This window comes from Leguminivora glycinivorella, chromosome 20 (genome assembly GCF_023078275.1).
Source record: "Leguminivora glycinivorella isolate SPB_JAAS2020 chromosome 20, LegGlyc_1.1, whole genome shotgun sequence".
Classification (NCBI taxonomy): domain Eukaryota; kingdom Metazoa; phylum Arthropoda; class Insecta; order Lepidoptera; family Tortricidae; genus Leguminivora; species Leguminivora glycinivorella.
In genome coordinates, this window is record NC_062990.1 from 12,462,710 (window position 1) to 12,486,213 (window position 23,504).

Genomic DNA, 23,504 nt, shown 5'->3' on the forward strand with positions numbered 1-23,504 from the left:
GACGAAGGACTGTGGTCCACTGCCTCATACATGCAGCCAGGAAGGATATTAAAGCTGCATCAAGTTTATACAGCTCCAATACCCTTCTCAGCCATGAATGAGGCACCGAATCATAGGCCTTCTTATAGTCAATCCAAGCGGCCGAGATGGCCCCCTTGTTCCGCCGAACTTGTTGGCAGATGGTCATGTCTATGAGGAGGAGCTCTTTAGTACCACGGGACCCAACCCTACATCCATTTTGAGCGGGAGCCAGAATGTTGTTAGCGACAATATGCGCGTTAATTTTTGCTCTCAAAATGGATGTAAGGAGCTTGTAAAGTGTAGGCAAGCACGTAATGGGTCTGTAGTTTTTTGCTTCCGTGGTACTACCGGACTTATAGAGCAGGAAAGTAACACCAGTTGTTAGGGAAGGTGGGAGAGAACCAAGATCGAGGGCTTGTTGAAATTGCGTTGCCAAACGCGAGTGCGAACATCGAAACCATTTTAGCCAGAAGTTGTGCAATCCATCCGGTCCAGGACTTTTCCAGTTCTGGGCCGTACGGGTAGCACAACTTACGTCGTCGGGGCTGATGGTGATAGCCCCCATAGGTTCGATGTTCTCGCACTCGCGTTCGACAACGGTCATCCACTCACTCTCCGTGTGTTCGACGGGCACCGACCAGATGCTACGCCAGAAATCAGACATGGCAGTAGCATCCGGCAGCCGCACGTCAGACACACGAGGGTCGGTTTCCTCCCACCTTCGGTATACTTTCCTTTGGTCGCTTTGAAAAAGACGATTCTGCTGGAATCGGTCCACACGCTTTCTGTAGCGGCGAATACGGCTTGCCCATGCATAGACTTTCTGCTTCAGGAAGTCGATGCGCTCTGTGACATTGGCCAAATAGTCGCGGGGCCTGATGTCCGTCCCCGCGAACGCCTGGTTCACAAAGCGCATTACTCGGGGGCGATTATTACCCCCTCTGAAGCAGATCAGCTTTGCAATGAGAGTCCTAAACGAGTTGATACGACGCTCGATCCGTACTTGCCATGCAGGGACACCTCCGACGGTCCTAGTTGCACGGTCAGCGTCCGGAAACTTGACTCGAGCAACACGGCACGCCGCGATGGCTCCGCAGTACATGATCGAGTGTGTATCATCTAGATCTTTACTAGTCCGTATAAATGGCTCTAGTAAAGCGTTTAAGGCTCCCATTAACGCTAGATTGCGTCTATTCATAGGCAGACGTGGTAATCGTGGCCTAGGATTGTTTGTGGAGCGATACTGCGTAATCGCCTCTTCCAAAGACCTCCTCAGTTGCTCATTAGCAGGCTCACTCACGCTCTGACTCGCGAAGTCCCCGCCGTCGTTACCGGAATCAACCCGCGGCGCCTCCGGTGCCAGGTCGGGTTCGGGCACCGGGTCCGGCGACATGGCGGGCAAATCCCGCCCCGAGGCGGGGTCCGCGCGAGCAGCGAGAGCCTCCTGGCGAAGCCGATCAAGTGTGGCGTCATCCAACCGCTTTGACCGCTGAATGACGCGCACCTGATCCGATAGACGCTGCTCCGATACGGTGGTGGATGGCTCGAGTGCCTGAAACAGAGGCAGCATTCTAGAACGGTACGCGGATAGCCGGGTTCCACCCTCTGTGGCCCCATAATAGGCGCGCATGACATTCTCGTTTATTTCTCGAGTCCATGTCATGCGACGCACTACACCACCGGCAGCGGGAGCCGTGGGCGGGGTAGGATGTCCCGCAGGCCCCAAGCGTGCCGGCAGCGGTGGCCGCCCTCGTCGCGCAGGTGGTGGTGGCGGCGGTGGCGGCGGCCCGCTCTCGTCGCTGGACCCGTCGGTGTCGGGCGCCGTGGCGAACTCGTCGCCCGACGAGGATGCGGACGGGGAGCTGGACGAGGCGGGCGAGGATGGTGGGCGTGCGTTTCCTTGTGCCGCTTTGGTGCGTGACCTTGTTAACATTTTCACAATGCACTTATCGCCGTTTGACAGTCCATGTTGATATCCGTGTATTTAGATTGCATTCGTTGCATGTTCGTTAGTATAGGTACATGATTTAATATAGCGCAAGAAAATACACAAAAACTGAACCACAAAAACCAAGAACGGCGATAAAAATACTATAAAAATAAATAAAATTGTGAAAATTTATCCAAAGACACGTCCGTCAGTGTCAGCGGTTTTTTTTTTTTTTTATTATTATTCCTTTATTTATCTTTTTTCTTATGCTAGGTTTTTTACAATATGAATATAAAAGTAAAATAAAAAAACACTTACAAAACAATATAAAAACATATTATAAAAAACCTAACCTAGGGTGCCGCCAGCAGCGGGGCAGGGCCCAAGCTGCCGGTGGTTAGGGCTGCAGAGAGAGGAACCGTCGAACTATCCGCGCTGTGTCCAAGATCACCGCCTTCTGCATCTGGCCCTTGATCCAGCCACCTAGCGAGAGTCTCTTAAGATGTTGGTCGAGACTCTTCGCTATGAGACCGTTCGCTGAAACGACTATCGGAACAATGATCGTTGATTCAACATCCCACATGGCGGTTATCTCGTGAGCCAAGTCTAGGTACTTACTGGACTTGTCCTTCTCGGCTTTCACGAGATTCTCATCATGGGGGATGGTGATGTCAACGAGCACTGCCCGGCGTTGCAGTCGATCCATTATCACAATGTCAGGCTTATTGGCTACAATAGTCCTGTCAGTGATAATAGATCGATCCCAATAGAGCGTGGCACGACCATTTTCGAGAACTGGCGCAGGTAAATACTTGTAGTACGGTACTTCGCGGTCCACAAGGCCGTATTGAAGAGCAAGTTGCTGGTGAATGATCCTGGCTACGAGATTATGTCTGTGCAAGTACTCGCCGTTAGCTAGATGAGAATGCGGACGAGACTAGACTTATTATTATTATTATTATTGTTGATGAAATTAATATTGTATTTTTTTGGACATTGGATTTTTCCTAGAAATATTCTAGACATGTATTTTTATATATACCTAATTATATATTTTTTGTTAAACGATTATTTTTATATGAAATTGTATTTATATTATAGACTCAATATTATTATGAACAATAATTACAACAATAAATTGCTCTGATAATTAGGTTAGATTAAGATCATAACATATATGTAATGAACTATTCATAAGAGCTTGTAACTAGGCCTACATGAATAAAGATATTTTGAATTGAATTGATTTGAATTAACAGTAACATGAGCCTTAATCTTTTACCTAGAAAACGCATGTATGAATTTATTTATTTTTTACCATGATGTACCGAAATCGCTGGAATAGTTACGATCATCGGTGATCATCGATCAATAATAGATAACCCTTATTTCATTTTTAATACAAATTACACCCGTAGTTGTGATTTGTATCAATAATGCTATCTATATTTTTCACCACATCCACTGGTAAAGGCTCTCTTTGCATTTTATCCACAAGAGAGCAAAGTAATTTCATACAAATTTTAACTTGATGTAGTAAGCTAGCTGGTAGATTTTACCTATAAATGATGATTTTGAATAATAAATATTGAATGAATCGAAGGATTTGATTTAGTTTGATGTTTTATAGTCCGTATTTTGATGGTGTGGTGAATAATTTTGTGTTTCACTCGGTGGCAAAGTTTGTTTAACCTTCGTGCCGTGAAACCCTCGCAACTCTCAAGATTCCACTTCATGAACCATTCGCTACGCTCGCGGTTCACTATTGGAATCTTTCGCTTCTAGGGTATCAATTTTGGCACGTGTGCAACAACTTTGCCCCCTTGTAAAACAAATTACTATTGCTGGTGAGTGTTCTCATACAAAACAAGTATATTTGGAGGGAAGTTAAGGTGTGTTTGTGTTTATAGACGACGGGCGGCGTGTACACGATGGGGTGCGGCGAGCAGGGCCAGCTCGGCCGCCTCGCGCAGCGCTCCGCCTCGCGCGACTCGCGCCAGGGCTTCAGTGAGTACCGCACCCGTACCCGTCATAATCTACCCGTCATCACGCCTACTGCCCAAAATAGAAACTTCAAAACGACGACCGGTCTGGCGTAGTCGGTAGTGACCCCGCCTGCTAAACCGCGGTCCCGGGTTCGAATACCGGTTAGGGCATTTATTTGTGTGATGAACATAGATATTTGTTCCCGAGTCGTGGATGTTTTCTATGTTTATAAATATGTATTTATCTATATAAGTATATATATATCGTTGCCTAGCACCCATAGCACAAGCTTTGCTTAGTTTGGGGCTAGGTTGATCTGTGTAAGGTATCCCCAAATATTTTATTTATTTATTTATAACGGGCGAATCTCCTTTTTGACCGACTCAAATCTGTCCGCACATTCTTAACATCGTTATAGAATGACAGCCTTAAATTATGAATTTTATTAGTATTTTTCACTTCATGCTGTATATTAGAACATAACCCTAACTGATTTATGTTATGTTTACGATTTCTTAGTGACTCGAGACATTTTGAGTAATGCCGTAGACACCAAAAATGTCGGTCAAAAAGTCGATTCGCCCAAATTTAAACACGGCCGAAGGTAACGTATGACGTTTTTCAGTATAGAGGGCCCTTTAAAGTTTCGACCTGACAAGAAATGCGGCACATGTCCACCTAACATACCTAAATAAATCGTAAAACAACCCAGAACATCAGATGCAAGCAAAACTCTCTTGTCACTCAGTTTATTTTCAAGTGAGCACTTAAATTAATTTACTTCAAAATACTTGTTATTTTATATTATTCTTTTTACTTACCTAGTACTTACCATTTATATTAGTTAACCAAACCCATCATTCCATCCAGGTGCCCTCCTCGTGCCAGCGAAGGTGACCCTAAAGTGGGCAGCGTCCCATATCTGGGCGGGTTATCATGCTACTTTTGCACTGACACCGCAGCCGACAAGATGTTCGCGTGGGGTCTCAATAACTACGGACAACTCGGTAAGAACAACATAAAAAGTTATCATAGTATTGTATAGACATGGTCTCATAACCTAACCACAAAATTAAAATTTTGAAAAAACCCCCGACCGCGACATAGTGGACCGATTTTCATGAAACATGGCTAAGAATACTCCCGACTAACTCAGCTTTCAAACAAAAAAAACTAAATCGAAATCGGTTCACCCGTTCGTGAGCTACGGTGCCACAGACAGACACGTCAAACTTATAACACCCCGTCGTTTTTGCGTCGGGGGTTAAAAATGTATCCCATATCTGGGCTACCACGCCACTGTCTCTGTTTGTGAAATGATACGGTTCCAGCGTCGCAATAGATATAATGGACATACACTGTTTTTCCACGACCCTCACATATCAGACTGATCGTCAAAACTCAGATCATTACTAAATTAAGGTAATAATAAATTTCTGGTACAGTCGAGTTCACAAACACCTTTACAAACCAATAAATTCCAAATACATATATGTAATTATGTATACACGACCTTACTGTCATCTGACATAGAGACGTGTAAATATATTTTTGGCATGTTGACTTGTAAAGATGTTTGTGAACTCGACCATACAACTCAACCTAAGTCTTAGCCTACCTGTAAAACTATATTTACATAAACACAGGAAAACGTGAACGCAACTGGACTAAGCAGTATTTCTACATTAAATTAGTACAACCTCAATCTACTTACATATTTTTGACTTGTGTCTCATAATTTCTAACAGGTATAACAGGAGAAAAACGCAAGACAGCACTCTACGCGCCAACAGAATGCGACGCATTCACCCAAGGCAGCAGCTGGCAGAGGGTCGCCTGCGGACAACACCATTCATTGGCTCTGGATTCTAAGGGACAAGTCTTTGCCGTCGGTCGGTGCGAATATGGACGGTACGTATTGTCAAAGAGGATCGAGTATTATAGAGAGTTACTGTCGAAGTAAAATATGTAATCACAGTGCATAGTCTGCCATCTCTTGACACGGGTTTAAAACTTTTGAACCTCAGTTTTGACAATTTGGCGCATATAGGCTACTAGACTCGTATCGAATTTAGCACATCAAGTTATTGTTTTCTGTAGTATTTGACTTGAGAAATCAATATTTATAGCTTGCGGGGATTAAAAGTGCGTGATGACTGCGTATTTTTAATTAAAGATGTGTGTATGTTTTTGTTTAAATTATGGATCCGAAAACGGTGTTGGCCATTGGAGTGACGTCACATAATTCAAATCAACTATGGTAATTAGAGGTACTAATCTAATCTCCGTAGAAGCAACCTCTATTGTATTAAAATTCATAGTCGTTGCTCAGCTGTGACAGTGTCAAATATTTTTTCTAAATATACTGACGTCATGTCATAAATATTCTATAGATTAATATGGCTGATGTTGTTTTTGCCTGATCACGTAAAAGTAAACTTTAAATAATTTTTTTGCACGTTTTTAAGTCGTAATAAAATATGGTACTATTTTTTTTTTTTTTTTGTTTAATTAGACAGTAATTAATAATATAAGACATACTTTGAAAAAGGGTCAAGTAGCCTATTATTAGCTTGATATGTTAAAATGTCAAATATTAATATTAGCGCCATCTAGCCGAGCGTCCCCCAAAGGTGTAACGGCATCTAGGCCACCATACCTTCTTCTGTATGGCACTGAGGTACGTTTTTTTATTAAGACTTTATCTGTCTATGTGGAGTTATATATGTCTTTGATATTGTGGACGTTAAATTTTCGTAAGACATTCGTAAGAAAAAAACATCAAACATTTGAATATTGTTTGATGTTTTGGTTATGTGATAGAGCAGACAGCTCGCTTGATGGTGAACGATCACTGCCATGGACACCCGAAACACCAGAAGTCAACGAAGTAAGATAAACATGGAATGGAAGCCGCTTTTAAGAACATTACCGTTCAAATTCTTGGCACCGTTTAACACACATACACAATTACGCCTACATTTACACAAGACAATACGTTTACAGGCCCTGTAATCAAAACTGGTAAACAAAACAATAGTCATCTCTTTTATACTAATGCACACAGATAAGTGTAGCTGAAATGCATATAATGGCACTAACTACCTGTTGCTAACTACCTGTTAACTTGCTGTACGTACTGGCAGCTAAGAATTCGCGGTTCATATTTGACTAAAATTTGACACGAAAAGGGATGGGTTTATGTCATACATTAAAGAACCAAGCATAAATAATTTTAATTTTATGCATATTAAAAAATAACTACATAATTAATTTGTTGTTATGAAGTAACAACCTACATATGAAAATAATAATTATGTCGTACACGTATGCCGCTATAATAAGTATTTTTATGGCTAGATAAATTCAATTTATATCTGTATATCAATGTACAGTCACGTTCAGGTTGTTGTCAGTTGCCATCTATTGTTAACAGGTGTAAAACGTAGGCTTTCATTTTATAAATTTTACCTTTTCAGGGCTGGTCAGGTTTTTCAATCGCCAGATAAATAATATCTGTCAGATAAATGTCAGCTGTCACTGTAATTTATACGTGTGATGAAAAGGATAGTGATTTATTTATTTATTTATTTATTTATTTGAAAACATATTTCAATGACATTACAGATAAATCCAATGCGTCATGAAATTAAATAATAAAAAAAAAACATTACAAAGAATAAAAGTATTATAACTAAACAATTGATTTGGGCGATGACGAAACAGCGTGGCTCCGTTGCGTCGTTTGCCCCGGTGTAGGATTCGGCAAGTTGCCCCGGAACCGCCGAAAAAGCACACCTTTCGGCCAGAAGTCTGCGCTCGCGATGGTGTCCTGCAGCGGCCGCGGCACGCGCACCACGAACGAACTGAAGTGCACGTAATGACGCGACTGTAGCTGGTGTACCCTCAGCGTGTAGCCAGTCTTCCGGCGAACGTACTCCACCACATCGTCAGCCACGGCGGAGTAATGAAGACGGGACACGTAGAGCGCCTTACTCGGTGTTGCAACCCGTAGACCAGAATTAACCGGCTCTGCGGTGCCACACAGAGTCTTACGAGGTGCCCTGCGCGCCTTCTTCTTCCGTTCCACCAGTGTGAATCCCTCCTTATCGACTTTAGCGCGGGAGGAATTCTCTTCCACTGGTTCTTCACACCCCTTATTAGGTGCATTGACCCGGCTGGCTGCGACAAGCTGACCGGCTGCGACGCCAGCATAATCACGCTGACGTGGTTTCGAGGTCACGGGGGGCAGTCGCAACTTTATCTGGTAGATATATTTATCTGGCGACTAAAAAACCGGCCCTTAAATATGTAATTACTTAGATGTCGCCACCGAAAGATAATAAAATAGAACACTACTTTCAAACAAAATACCAGCCGAAAAGTGGTTCAAAGATCATAATACGCCGTACTGACACCGGACGTCACGTCTATTTCTATTCTACAACTTTCTAAATTAACACGTTTAGGGACGCTTAGTGACGTCATCTGTCATAGACCAAGGGAAACAAATGACTACGCGTTTGCTATATCATACGTGTCCACGAATGACACGAATGTGTTCAGATTGGCTATTTAAACCACTATGCCGGTGACACAAGGTCTGTGATCAAAATAATCGAACTCCTATGCCACTGGCACGTACGTGTGTTTAAACAAGTTTACTGGCCTATGTCGGCCGCACAGCAGGCAGGCAAACATGGTCGCGCGATATTAATAAGATTATACAAAAATGAAAGTTTTTAAATATCAATGGATATTAAAAATATTGCATAACATCATCCCCATACAAAAGTAGCTCGTACAAAATAAATCGAAATAATTATGATCCTCGCCAAATTACACATTAAACTTAATCCCATATTTTTCTCCGTATTTGTTGGAACGACTAGCACATGATATTACAAAACAGTACGGCATATTCTTTTTGTAAACATATATTCTAAATATGCCGTACTACGACTGTTCCGACTGGCCGCCATTAGCGCACTGACAAGCTCCGTGGCACAATTTTTAGGCCCCGCCTACCGTGGCACAATATTCGTGGGGTCATTTTTGAGAGCTCTTTAGACATCTAGGTATATTAACAATCGCTGCCAGAAGTGTTGCGAGGTACTTTGCCGGTCTTTAAGATGGGTGTACGCTCTTTTGAGGGTTTGAAGGTCGTATCGGTCCGGAAATACCGCAGGCGACAATAGGCTAGTTTCCTACTAGTCAAATCAGTTTCTTTTTAAGAACTGTCAAAACGATTTGCTATAATGGAATTACTATGAAATACTGAGGAGTGACGTCACGGTCAATTCATTTACTTTATATCTTTCTCTTTTACTTATTAAATATAAATTATTTTAAGTATAGGAAACTAGCCTATTCATCAAAAGTTTAGCTGTGCGGGTCAGGCAGTCTCTGTAGACACTTAGACAGGCACAGTTGAGGACTGCCAGCCATCTAAATGCAACCGCGGGAACTCGTGTGTGTTGATGGTTCTCCATTTTCTCCAATCACTCGAAAAATGTCGCCGAGCGCGTTATATTATCGTGAGTACACAGGTATTGTGGTAAAGCGCTGGTGGCCTAGCGGTAAGAGCGTGCGACTTTCGATCCGGAGGTCGCGGGTTCGAAACCCGGCTCGTACCAATGAGTTTTTCGGAACTTATGTGCGAAATGTAATTTGATATTTGCCAGTCGCTTTTCGGTGAAGGAAAACATCGTGAGGAAACCGGACTACTTCCAATAAGACCTAGTTACACTTCGGGTTGAAAGGACAGATGGCAGTCACTTTCGTAAAATTAGTGCCTACGCCAAATCGTGGCTCCCATGAGCCGTGGCAAATGCCGGGATAACGCAAGGATGATGATGACAGGTATTGTACATACAAAAACAAATGACCAGTATACACCTCGGCTGCAAAGTCCCAAGTTTAAAGTGTCATTTAATATAGGTAAGTACTTTATAAATATAGCCTTATTTTGGACAATTACCTAACAAATTGACTTCAATTTCCAGGTTAGGTCTGGGCGACAGAGAAGGAGACGCGGAGAATTTGGAGCCGGTGCCGGCGCTCGTCGGCAAAAAGTGCGTCAGCATCGCCGCCGGCACTTGCAATAGCTTCGCCGTCACTGATACAGGTATTGTTTGCAAAATGAAGTCTTATTTGTTACAAGAGATGATTTTTTAATTTCGTCACTTGAAGGTTAGGAAAGCTGGAGAAATGTTATTCAAATTGAAATAGTAGTAAAACTCTAAGACCAAATTAAATTATTTCATAGGAAATATTTTAATTTGTGTTTTTTAGTAGACATACTACTATTATTTTAACTATAAATTGAAATAAATGTCATATACAAAGAAAAAATGACCAAGGCCTCCAAGTGGTCAATGCTGGATTCGAACCAGCGTACTCCGTTATAGCCACGCATAGCATTGGACACTTGGAGGCCTTAGGTCATTTTTTCTTTGTATATGATATTTATTTCAGTTTATAGTAGTAAAACTGCTGTCAATAGAAATTGTCAACAATGTAAACAAACCATTATATAAAATATCAATATTTTTGCACTATTTTATTATTTTAAATGTTGAGGATGTGAGATGAATCAATTAAATAACACATGGCTTTAGCCAGTATCTGATAAGTTAGAATGGAAAATAAAGACATTTTGACTACAAGGTTTACTTACATTGTTCACAAATTCTATTGGCGGCGACTTTAGAGATATTGATCGTAATACACGAAATCGAGACGTCGAAATTCAAAAATTGGGCTCTCAGCTAAGGGGGTTTATTCAAAAAGTTTGAAAACTTTGAAATCAACCCCTGACATTCTACTCCAAAATTACTGCGTTTCTGTTTAAAAGTCATTTGTGGTATTCCAAGCTTAAAGGGTCCTTATATTTTATCTGCAAAGGACGGAAATTTGATGAAATCTCAAACATATTTTCTTTGCACTAAAATAATACGAGCGGGGACCCTTTAGGTATGGAGTACCACATATTAACATTAAGCGGAAACGCTGTAAAGTAGGAGATACATAATCGGCTCCTCGATTCAAATGTGAGCGATACAGGTCAGGGAGCCGATTATTTTTATTTGTTCCGATCGATCTTGCGTAGTTATTCGTAGCCGGTAATCGTTACATTGACATGTCAGGTGAAGTGCTCGGCTGGGGCATGGGCAGCGAGGGCCAGCTGGGCACGGGCGCCGCGGCCGACGCCGCCGCGCCCGCCGCCGCCGTCGCCGCCTTCCAGGCCCGCCGCCCCGGCAAGGTCGCCGCCGGCGCGCAGCACACGGCGCTGCTCGCGGTTAGTACACTACAAACCTTTACAACTCCAAACTGTTCTAAACTAGCGAGCAAGTTAGGTGAAGAATACTCACTCCTCACTTGAAGGTTAAAAATCACCTAGCACCAAATGCAAGTAAGCGATAAGCAAACACGAATCTAGCTTCGTACCCAGGGGGAGAGGTCACGTGGTAAAGGCCCGAGGCCCCAGGGGGGATCACGTGGTCTATTTGTATAGCCGACTTAGGTTCCAGGGAGGAGGGTCACGACCCCCTGTTCCCCTGGGTCCGCACATAACGATAAGCTATCGGCGATTAAAACGAACAAAAAATAGTCTCTCCCGTGTAAACAAAAGAGAGAGCGAGCGATTTACTTCATCACTCGGCGATGAACTACAACTCGCTCGCGCATAAAAAGTTACCAAAAGCTAAGTATACAAAATTACCAAAAACTAAATATAAAAAGTTACCAAAAGCTAAGTATAAAAAACAAAGCTAACTAAGAGTAGTTTGGTCTTAATTAATTAAACATAGTTTAAAGCAAAACTAAAAGCTTGGCTTATACAACAAACTTTCTATTCCACAGAAGAATACGTGTCATCTTTTAACTGAAATTGACCTTGACTATAATTATATAGACTTAATTACAACCTACAGGTTAAGATATTTTTGCATGCCCGATGCTGGTGAAATATACTGTGTTATCTATTTATAATAGTATCTGAACAACTTATGTACATATTTCAAGCAAAATAAAAAAATATTTCATTTCATAAAAATAATATTTTTTGCACTCATAGTCTGTGCTCTCGTAATTTGACTACACTACACCGTCTACAGTTCAATGCACATGCAATTAAAATATATTGAAAATATGTTATATTAAAATTACAAATCGAATTATCCTTACAGCTAGACACATCACCCGTGAAAGAAAAGTCCCCGACCCCAGAAATGGAAACGGAAGAGCAGCCAGTAGAAGAAGCGCCAAAAGAGAAGGAGAAGCCGAAGGGCAGACAGAACAAGAAGCAGAAGAGAGGAGAGCAAGAGGATGAGGTGTCTTCCACGTCCAGCGCGCAGCCTGAGGTGCCCGAGGAGACTAAACCGCAGGTATGTCACTTATCATCAGTCCCGGGTGCGCCAAAGTTCATATAAAATTGGTATATAGATTATTGGTAGTCCGAAAATGTTTCTCATACAATTTTACATTATAATGATCATTACTTATAACAATTTTATGTTAATAACTATCGTAACTTCGAATGACTTATGTTCAGCCTCTCTTTTAGGCACTGGTCCCACCGCGAGCTGGTAAGCTGTGAGTTATCGGCTATAAAAACGAACAAAATATAAGCACTCCCGTGCAAAGAAAAGAGACACGGCGATATTGATAGCTCACTGCTGGGCGAGTAACTATAAACATCGCCGTGTCTCTTATATACGCGGGAGTAATTATATTTTGTTCGTTTTTATAGCCGATAGCTCATAGTTTACTAGCTCGCGGTGGGACCAGTGCCTTAGTACCCACTTTTAACGGTCCTGAGCTAGTGCCATCGAGTTTTGACATATATTATGTAACTTATATAAAAACTACACGTTTTCTCAGATATATAACCTAGCTAGATCAATGTTTCGCCTCCGAAATCCCCCATATTACAAATTCCCAAATTAATATATATGAACTTGTACATACATATAGCATTACTATTCGTTTACAATGAGGAGGCACACTGACATTTTATCCCTCCCAGCGGCGCCTTTGCAAGTCCCTAGGCATGTCACTGTCATTCTTATGTGAGAGAGAGAAAAAACATATCATCTCGCTCTCACATATGAAATTCTTTATCTGTGCAATGGACTAATAGGGTGGCGCTATCTGTCATAACCAGAGATCGGATTTTTGTGCGTCATCTCATACTAAAAGTCATTAAAATGACGTAAGTCACTAAGAATGTCGCAAATCCGTCCGATCTCTGGTCATAACCGTTGAGTGTGGCTCCTCATTCCAATGTCAGTGTGGCGTAGTTCAAACATGAAGCGTTTTTTCATCCGCTACTATTGATGCTTACTGTACTATAGGACTGTATATATTAGTCTGTGTTTTATTATTTTGTTTCTGTGTATTTCTATTTCGTCACTACTTTTAAAAAATCTCGTATTTCACGCTGTTCCTCAAAGTTAAAACGCAGTAAGTCTATATGCATTCCATACATACTTACTACAATTTTCTTTTCATTGACAGACGAAGATAAAATTATTTTTTAAAGTAGTGACGATTTGTTTTTATTCATTGAAGAATCCAGAGTATAAAAAATGTGCAGAAAAGAACCATTTTTTTCTAATTTGTATAACGCATTTAGGTAAAAAAGCGGCGAAAATCGTCATCTACATCATCAGTGCGAGGACGCAAACCCAAAAAACAGTAGCGGCAGCGTAGGAAAAGACGTACTGACGTACTTTATTTTTTGTTTTTACAGTATAATAGTATGGTAATAGGAAGTACAGAAGTAGTGCGAAAAGGTTTCCTTCGTATTTTTCCGGAAACGTTCGTATTTTGTCATGCTAGTTCAATCAATGTCAGTACATCTTATACCATAGAGGAAATAAGTAAGGGAAGAGTTCATCTCATCATCAATCACGCGCCAACTAGCGTAAATTATCAGTACTGCTACTTGTCAATAGACGTCACGACGAACAAAAAGTCTATTGCTCAGCAATTTTTAGCTAATATTACAATAGTATTAATCAGTACTTTGCTTTCAATTACTTCAGCTTATAATATAAGGTGTAAACTGTTTTAATATTACATTTTTGGCAGACGCAATAATGTCGGCACCTAGTATCGAGTAGCAGTACTGATAATTTACGCTAGTTGGCGCGTGATTGACGAGTGAATGTCGATAGATGTCACTACAAATAACTCGCATTTACTGATGTATGGAGTTACAACTCTTCCCTTACTTATTCCTCTATGCTTATACTGAGACACGCTCGTACGTTTCCGTAACAATACGAAGGCAAATCTTTTCGCCCTACATCTGTAGTAGGCTTAAGAACTAGATGGCGCTGTCAGCCGTCACAAATTTATTTGAGGATCTACCATCTCCGGATACTACTTTTACTGATATAAATTTTATATGTTAACTGCATTATAATGCGTATTTGTGCTTACCCCTCCTTCCTTTCATATATTCATATCGTCAATTTCGACATGTTCTAGTCACCGCAAAAATGCATGTGGCGCCATCTAGTTCAACTTCCGAAACTCGATATAAAATTCTACTTTGTAAGTCTTATTAAGAGGATACGGTAGCGAAAATGCTAAAATGGAAAGGAGCCCCCCTTTCAACTTGGGAATTTTAGTTAAATATACAAGTGTTATTAACTAGATTTATCGAAAAAAAATTGTCCAATTAGAACAACTCAGTCAAAAGATATTTCAAAAAAATCTTTAAAATCGAGGTTCCGCTCTCGACTCTTTCCTCCTTCAAAACTTAATCAATCGGAACGAAGTTTGAGAATCTGAATAACAATGAAATAATCTGTGTCGGACCGTTTAGCTTTTTTTGTTAATTGTTACCAATCTTGAGTATCACACCTTTTTTTGCGCCACAATGAAAAAGGCCGTTTTTGGAAATTTTTGATTGGCTCTAAAATCTTTAAAAAGCAGAATATCAAAAAAATCAAAACGGTCCGACACAGATAAAAATAATAACAATCTGTGTTGAAATAATCATTGCTCTATCTTCAAAAACCAGGGAGGAAATAGTCGAGAGCGTTTGTATGGAGAATTGACCCCTACCGTATCGTCTTAAAGGTCTTAACTCTTCAGGTAATAACTATGTGCCGTTATTACTTACAGTATTATATGTATGACATAACTAGTATTGAAATAACTAGGATAGGGTTGTAGTTTTTATTAATTGTTGTGAAAGTCCAAATGTCGTGTGGAGATATTTGTATTTATAATATTATATATAAAAAATAGTTGTTTGATAATGTATGTAATTAATCTGGTAGCTCGCGGTATTTAGTTAGTAGTGAAGTCCCGTTGTTGAGATTTTTGTTATTTTTTTAACCGACTTCAAAAAAGGAGGAGGTTCTCAATTCGACTGAATGTTTTTTTTTTTTTTTATTTTTTTTTTTTTTTTATTTTTTTTTTGTATGTATGTTACTCGATATCTCCGAGAATCGTGGACCGATTTTCAAAATTTTTTTTTTGATCGAACTGGTATAACCCCGAGATGGTCCCATTGGCACCAAGTCAGGGTCTGATGATGGTATCCTGGAGAAATCGAGGGAACTCTTCAAATGTTATAGGCACATGTAATGTTTTTAGTCTATTTTTCAAAGGTACACCAGTATTTACGTCTGATGGTAATAATTTTACGAGTATGTGGCTGAGCTGATGATGGAAGGTCAACTCCTCAATGGTTAGGAGTTAAAGGATAATTCTTTCACTACTGTACATGTATTCGGACTGATACATATAATATCACTAGGAACCACTAAAAATCAACAAATAAATAAACTTTTTAACAAAAAATAAAACCGCCTTCAAAAATAAGCGCGTTACAAAACACGGAGAAACTAAAAAGCCAAAAATAATAAACCTTTCAATTCAGATTTCTTATCGTATTGCAATAAGCTAAACATCCAAATTATAAACAAATCAATTATTTTTGGAGTCGGTACCAGCCTGTGTATGGTTGGGTGGGGCAAACAGGCAATAGCAAGGCGACGAATAGGTCTGGTACCGACTACAAAAATAATTGATTTGTTTATAATTTGGATGTTTAGCTTATTGCAATACGATAAGAAATCTGAATTGAAAGGTTTATTATTTTTGGCTTTTTAGTTTCTCCGTGTTTTGTAACGCGCTTATTTTTTTATGTGATATTAATAATAATAATAAGCCCACGGGGGCAGCTTGTGGCGAGCTGACGGTGAGTGGCGACACCGCGGACCCCTATTCCAGAGGGCACTTCCATCTAGCCCTCGCCTCTGCGCGTGCCTTAACCGGCCGGCCAGAGTGGATTCGCAAGAGCGGGACCTATGCTCCAGGTTGGAAGTGTAAAATGTCATAACGCCGGCGGCCTGCTGAACGGATCACCGGGATCTGGCTACCGCAGTCTCACCTCTCGACAACCTTTCAGCCACTCTTCAAGTGTTGCTCTGTTGTCGCACCGTGCGTGCGGCCGTTTTGCAGGGCCCACTCAATGAGTTGGCGAGTCACCGCCTGTCTTTTACAATCTTAAGACTAGTTGTCATGGCAGGTGTCCGATAGTCTCCCCCCATAGACCATTATCCAGTCCATCCGACTTGCACAACAATAGCCTATGACCTTAGTTCCCATCGCAACACAAAAGTGCTGCACTGAAATAGTCTTTACACCTGGCGGGGACCATCTCCGGATGTATCATATTGTGCGCTCGGGGATGGTATCCGCCAGGTGCCTTTAGATTAAAGTGTCTAAAAGGGCCTCTGTGCTGTTGGCTTCGGCCCCACACATGCCTCCCAAAAGTCCGGGACCCCATGGTCCCGAGATATGGTAAGACATACAAATAAAAAAAAACATTAAAACATTAAAACATTTATTTATCTACACAAATTCAACATTCATCATAAAAAGGAAGAAATTAAGCTAAACAATACAGAATTTGAGAGAACATCGCTTGTGCTTTCCCTTATAACGTTGACCTGGTTCCTACACTAGGCGAGGCCTGTGCTGTAGGTAACCAGCTTACATCCGAGTTAACAAATTTATAATAATAATAATCATCTTAACAAACTTATAACAAATTAACAAAACAAATACACCACAACAGGAGGGTTAACAAATTTATAATAATAATAATCATCTTTATTTCAGACCAGGTCCATAATTATACATTTAAATTATACAAAAACATTAATGTTCTGTTTTATTTTCAGAAAGTGAATGGTGATGAGAAGAAGGAAACTCCAATGGAAGTAGAGGAATCTGGTAAGAATTGATTATTTTAATATTTAAAAACAAAATTTAAAATTAATAAATACATGTCTTATAAAAATATAATAACATGATGATACTTTTTGTTCTAGCCGTAAATATTAAAACATAAAAATCGTACTCTTTTTTTTTTTTGGAACTTGAATTTAAACACGTCCATAGCTATATCTATGAATGAGCTATATGAATATTATACCTTATCTACTCGTAACGCCGTGGCTTGCGTGGGCGACGGTGCGACGCGTACGAAATCAAACCTTATCGATATGGAAGCATGAGACGCGACGGCGACGGACGCGCGACCGTCGCCCACGCAAGACACGGCGTAATTCTTTGCCTTTGACAAATTGTATGTTTCCAAGTCCTATCATATTTGAAGTCTGACAAAAGGAGCACATTTTCCATAAATATAGGTTGCTATGCTATAATTTCGAATTTGAAGTATAAATTTAAAAATTACTAAATACATTATTTCACTTTACAGACAACTCACAAGACAAAAAAGAGGACACGAAACCGGAATCAGAAGCCGCTGAACCACCAAAAACGGAAGAACCCACAGAGAAAGCCCCCGAACCAGCACCAGAACCCACACCAGAAAAACCCACAGAAACCACACCACTCTCCCAGCCCAGTGAAGACAAAACAGAGACAGAAAAACAACAAGAGAAATCAGAAGACGTCGAAATGAAGGATGAGAAAGTCAATGGGGCACCCGAGGAGGAAAAAACTGAAGTGGAAGCCAAGAAAGTGGAGGAAGCGATACCAAACGACACAGTTGTGGCCACCACGGCGTGATCCTAGAGTGTAGTGCGCGTTTGTGACGAGATTCCACTTGCGTAGACTGTGAAAAGCTGTTCTGGTGTCATTCATGGTGCCCTGTTGAAGGAACTACACACTGAAGGTCTCCAGACATAGCGACGCTGAATCTGCTTTCGACGATAAAAAATTGCTTGTTAATATGAACTACTGCTGCATTCAGCGACGACCACGCATAAGCGTCTTCATACTAGCGAGCGACTTCTGGTCGGGTATAACCGAATCGGCGTCGGTATGTTTGGGGATATCATAAGCGTTTTATGAGCGTCTAGAAAACTACAGATGCTAGACATAACATCAATTTTTATAGCGCTGACTCAACGCTGAAAGTAAACGCTAGTGTGGGTTGTCCTAGGCGTCATCCATATATTACGTCACAGTGTAAGGGGGGGGGGGGTCATACTAAATGTGACAATCCCTGTTAAAGGGATACAAAAAAACCTGAAATTTGGTGTGACGTAATATGTGGATGATCCCCTATTCAAAACTATACAAATCAAACAAATATAGTAGTTTGTTCCAAGCCGATTTCAATGTTACTATCAACGTCTATCAAACTTGGAAATTTAGTTACACGAAAAATATGGCGACGTATAGCACCATCTATCGTCTGTCAAACTAAGTAATTGCGATTTTCTTAAACTTATTTTAGTCTTTGATCAAGATTTAAAATAAAATACATTTCAGTGTTCAGAGTAGTGACTCCAAACTAAACTTAGCTACCTAAGTATAATGTAGATAAAATATAAGAAAGATTTTAAACGTATCAGTAACAAGCTTTCATCAGTCCATGTAAAATAAAGGAGTGTTTCACTCGTTCTTGTCACAAATGCTTTCAAATTCGGTTAATGTACAGGCTGCTCACACTAACAGTTTTAATAAATGTTTAAAAGTAATGGTTTATTTTTGTAAAACTTTGGAAGTAAGTATTTTGAAATACCGTGTGTGGGCAGCCTTTTAAGGGTTTCATATCAAACAGTAATACATTCAATAGTTCAATTCTCTCTTAATAGGAAATTAGATAATTCCGTACAGTAAGGATTATAAACCGGTTTTGTCTGCTCAAACGCAGTTTTGTCTATGGTTTGTTAAGGACTTTAGTGAGTGTGCAAGAAATCGCATACGATTTTTGCAGATCGATTTGTTGCAAAGCCAGTAAAAGCCTTAAATTGTGGATTAAACTGCTTTGTTTTATTAAATCCGGTTGTTAAGATATAACCGGTTTTTCCCTACATTAGCCGTTGATGTTCATTGTAATCAAATTGTTGTATATTTCATAAATTTATGACGAGATTTAAACATAAGAGTTCCGGTTTGGGGACGGCCGTTCTTTGACCTGTATTTAAGCTAAAATAATTTGTGTATTTCCGTTTTTGACATAATAATGTGATTTCGGTGTAAGTTGAAGGTTTTCCCGCAATGTCATTGGTTTTCTACCAGGGTCCGATTTTGCAAACTAATCACATCGGACTTTGATAAACATTTTGTTAGGTAAATTAAAACGGTCACTCGGATCAGTCACATGGTAGCTCTACATGTTGCTATAGGCTACGGTGCCTGCCTACTAGGTGGGCTGTGTGCTTGTTTGCCACCAACGTGGTGTGAGATAAAGAAATTTGTACTCCCATTTTCGGCATTATTGTCAAATGAGAGAATTCATATTAAACTACAGTTTCGCTAAAGGTTCGTCCACACTTTCCACTGATGTTATATCCAAAAGTGTTCCAAAATCGATGAAATCCGTTTTAATATATTTAATATTTTGTCAGCTTGTAAGCGGTTACATGAGTAATCAGTAGAACTTTGAGTTTGCTAGATATCTATTTAAATAAGTTCGCAAAGTGTATGATTGTAGGTACAGTCTGGAATACCAGGGGCCCGTTTCTCGAAAGGTACAAGCCTTGTATTACAAGTGTGTTTCCATGACAACCCATACGATTTGACAGTTCGCGCACTTGTAATACAAGGCTTGTACCTTTCGAGAAACGGGCCCCAGGGATCCGGGATGTTTCACCACAGTGACATTGACGCTTGAGCTTATTGACACTGTCAATTCTGTGCCTATTTCTGGGTAACTGATAAGTAACATTGTTGGACTTTAGATTGACCCATGGAACATGGCGGATCGTCCTCCGATATATTTTTTTATTTTTTGCATTCTGCTGTTTAATATGATAATAGGTTTATAAGTTTGATAGGATATTATGCAGTGAATAGCCTGCGCAAAGAGTGCATTTAATGAAGAATTCTTTTGGAGATACGAATAACCAATTCTACGGACATCACTCGGCAGTTCGTGGTCCCGGCCGCCATCATGCTTTGTACTGCTGCTCCAGCTATCCTCCAGTGCATCGCGAAGGCCTTGTTCGCAAAAAAACTGCTTATACTATTTTATATATCTCTGTAATTTACTTGACATTGGCAAAGTGCCCTGGTAGCAGAAAGCCATTATTATACGAATAAATAAAAAGTAACATTGTTACTCAGCTTCAATATTTGTTTAACGGGCAAAAGAAGTGTCACTGTTGTGAAATAGGCCACAGGGATCAGATTCAGTAACATTTAGTAAACTTTTTGTTGAATTGTTTATTTTATTTTATAGATATTTTCGTGCATGATTCTAAAGTACAAGAGTACAATTACACGACGCTAATGTTTACTTGTTACGATAAAATGAACTATAGTTATAATGATTGTGTTTTAATAATAAAAACGTAGTGGAAATATTTGGCTTTTATTGGTAACCCTCGTGGCAATAGTACATTACAATAAAAGTGGGGAAGAGGGAATTCGAAACGAGAGGCGACATGTTTTAAGTCGACACGATTTTTTATTTTCATTTTCGCACGTGTATCGTACGACGTTTTTCAGTGCAGATAGCCCTCTTAAAAACTCGTCTCTGTTTCTGTCAAAAAAATGTCATCATATACATAATTAACACTTTCGAAACCGGGCTCTACGCGGCGCTACGACATTTTCGCTACATACGGGGAAACCCATGTAATCTTTGACATACGATGTTAACTTTGACATACATTTTTAAAGTCAACGCCATATGTTAGGATCCTTATCAAGCACAGAGACGAAGGGTTAAGGGTCCCCCCACATCTAGCGTCTCGCGAGCGTCGCGTCGGGCCAACTGTATGGGCAAAGCCTGACGCGGCGTCGACGCGACGTCTTTTTCCATACAGTTGGCCCGACGCGACGCTCGCAAGACGCTAGATGTGGGGGGACCCTAAGTTTCGACCTGACCAAGAAATGATCCACTGCATTAGTGCGAGCAAAAAGCACCATCTGTACTGAAAGTCTTTTTACTCGTCAACTTTAATCTGTCAATTAGGACACCACAAAGCACAAACTAAACTATACGTGCTGACTATTCAGTGTTGGATAGTCTGACTTTCACTTGCTTTCTATAATACAGTACTCTATCCTGTTTGATCATAACTCCACAGATTAATAAATAATTAGTTACTACGTAACTCGCATGAAACCTATCTATGTATAGGAAATCAATAAGCACGTCACATGATATTATACAAAACAGCTTTGATCTCGCAACGATGAAGTAAATACTGTTAAATTTGATTGGCATCAGCATTTTATTATATACAGAAAACCGATCACCACAAAACATCAAAACAAAACTAATAATCTGGCTTCCGATGCTGCAAGTATAGTAAGATTAATAAGGTCCTTTGCGTCCGACCTTTAAAAATATTCCTTATTGGACACACGAAGCACATGGACCCTTTACATAGGGAACGCCACATATATGTTATTAGTTACTCAATATCCCGCTAGATGTCGCTGTGCTACTGCGGTGGAAATCGTACATCGCGGTGTTAAGATTTTTCCTGATTCAATGACCCTCTTTAAGCAAGTTTGTATAGTTATCGCTTCTCGGCCTTTTGGCTAAGATCAAAGTGTAGTATCTGTTCTTTTCAGCTTAATATCTGAAAGTTCCCTCACTGAGGGACCAGTATATTAAACTGATTTTTGTAAACCGACGGGATGTTCGGGGCTCGCTCCACTCCCGTCACGGGTCGGCCCGGCATTGCAGTGCCGCCGGGATTGGCCCACATAATAGGCTACTTTCGTTCGTTGATCGGAGCGCTATCAGTTCCCGTAATAAGGTCTTTTGCTCATTTAGTTCAGCCAGACCAGCGATCACTGAACAATTTGTCAAAATTATACAATATGATAGTAACATTCCGGGCCGAAAGGTTGATTTTATGAAAACTTTTTTTTGTTGCTCTGCTAAGTAGCTCTCGCTCTCGGTCGGCGCAGTCAACATTCGTTCTCGATCCAAACCGGCGCCCGCCGATCCTATACACGCCATGTTGCGGTCATTGATGGGATTTTATTCCTAACAGTTCATAGTTCGTGAACGACACAAGCCTACCACATAATTACGCAAAGCGTTTTAAAATCATATGATGAGAATAGCGTTGCGGAATTTCTAAAGCCTCCGCCACGCAAAGCGTTTTGATGAGAATAGCGTTAGCGGAGCGCAATGATAGCGGCGCCGGCGGAACGCTGGAGTTCCGCTCGCAATCCGCGCTCGTTAGTTCCCGCCGGCGTCCGCTGGGCGCAACGCCAGCCGTCCGCCTACGCTATCAATAAGCGCATGTGTGGCCGAGCTTTAAGTATTTTCTTCCTACTTTACTGAACTGTGACGCACGTAATTAACCAATTAGTGAAATAGTCCTAGATCAGAAATGTCACCGTGATCTCTCGTGACTTAGCAGGGAAGAAAACTTTTCCATAACTCGACGTGACTCGACTGTACAAAGGGAGACTAAGGTAGAGCAGAGTCTCATTCTACTTATTATAAGGAGTTTTCCAGGCAGGCAGGCAATTATGGTCGCGCGATAAGTGATAAAATAGCAGGCCGTCCCTATCGCACTCGATAGGGACGGCCTGATATTTTATCGTTTTTCGCGCGCCCATGCTTTCCGTGCAGAACGCAGCTCTACTCCGCTCTGTCGAAAAATAAATAAAAATAAATTTTATTTATGATATGGTTTATTAGTAAAGGTTTCATGAACCAGAATTTATTTGGAATACAAACACTACAGATTTTGAGCGTTTACAGAACAGGGTTCGATAAAATAATTATCAGAAATATTTAAGACAATTTTCATGTTGGATATAGGCGATTGAGGCAATACAAACGCAGGTTCTAGCTATTGTAAACTGTTTAAAAAAAAATACAGCATACTTAGACACGGGGCAGCTACTTAAGGATCTCTAGATTATTTCGAACCCTGTTAAAAAATATGAAGGAGTTTATCAAATTTCAACAGCATTATCATTAACATCTCATATCAAAAATTATAAATATATGAAAATGGCGCCAACACACATTACGTAAATATCACATTCACTCTCAACATAGCGAATACCAAATTGGCAACATTTTGAATATTTCACGTCTCACACTTTTGTTTTGTATATGTCAATTCGAACTGCTATA

General features: G+C 40.5%; 1 protein-coding gene and 1 non-coding gene across 2 annotated transcripts in view; both read left to right on the forward strand.

Moving 5' to 3' along the window:
• Positions 1–20,749, forward strand: part of LOC125237201 (regulator of chromosome condensation-like) — a 33,658-nt gene extending 12,909 nt beyond the window's left edge. Inside the window, 9 exon segments of the mRNA XM_048144196.1 lie at positions 3,862–3,958; positions 4,808–4,906; positions 4,909–4,944; positions 5,686–5,848; positions 9,943–10,064; positions 11,086–11,237; positions 12,127–12,324; positions 17,149–17,200; positions 17,691–20,749. Of these exon segments, the coding sequence (XP_048000153.1) occupies positions 3,862–3,958; positions 4,808–4,906; positions 4,909–4,944; positions 5,686–5,848; positions 9,943–10,064; positions 11,086–11,237; positions 12,127–12,324; positions 17,149–17,200; positions 17,691–18,004 (1,233 nt within the window). The 3' untranslated portion in view covers positions 18,005–20,749.
• A 1,171-nt stretch (positions 20,750–21,920) lies between these two features.
• On the forward strand, positions 21,921–22,113 carry LOC125237256. Its single transcript, XR_007178317.1, has one exon. It is a non-coding gene; the product is annotated as a U2 spliceosomal RNA (small nuclear RNA).
• The last annotated feature ends 1,391 nt before the right edge of the window (positions 22,114–23,504 follow it).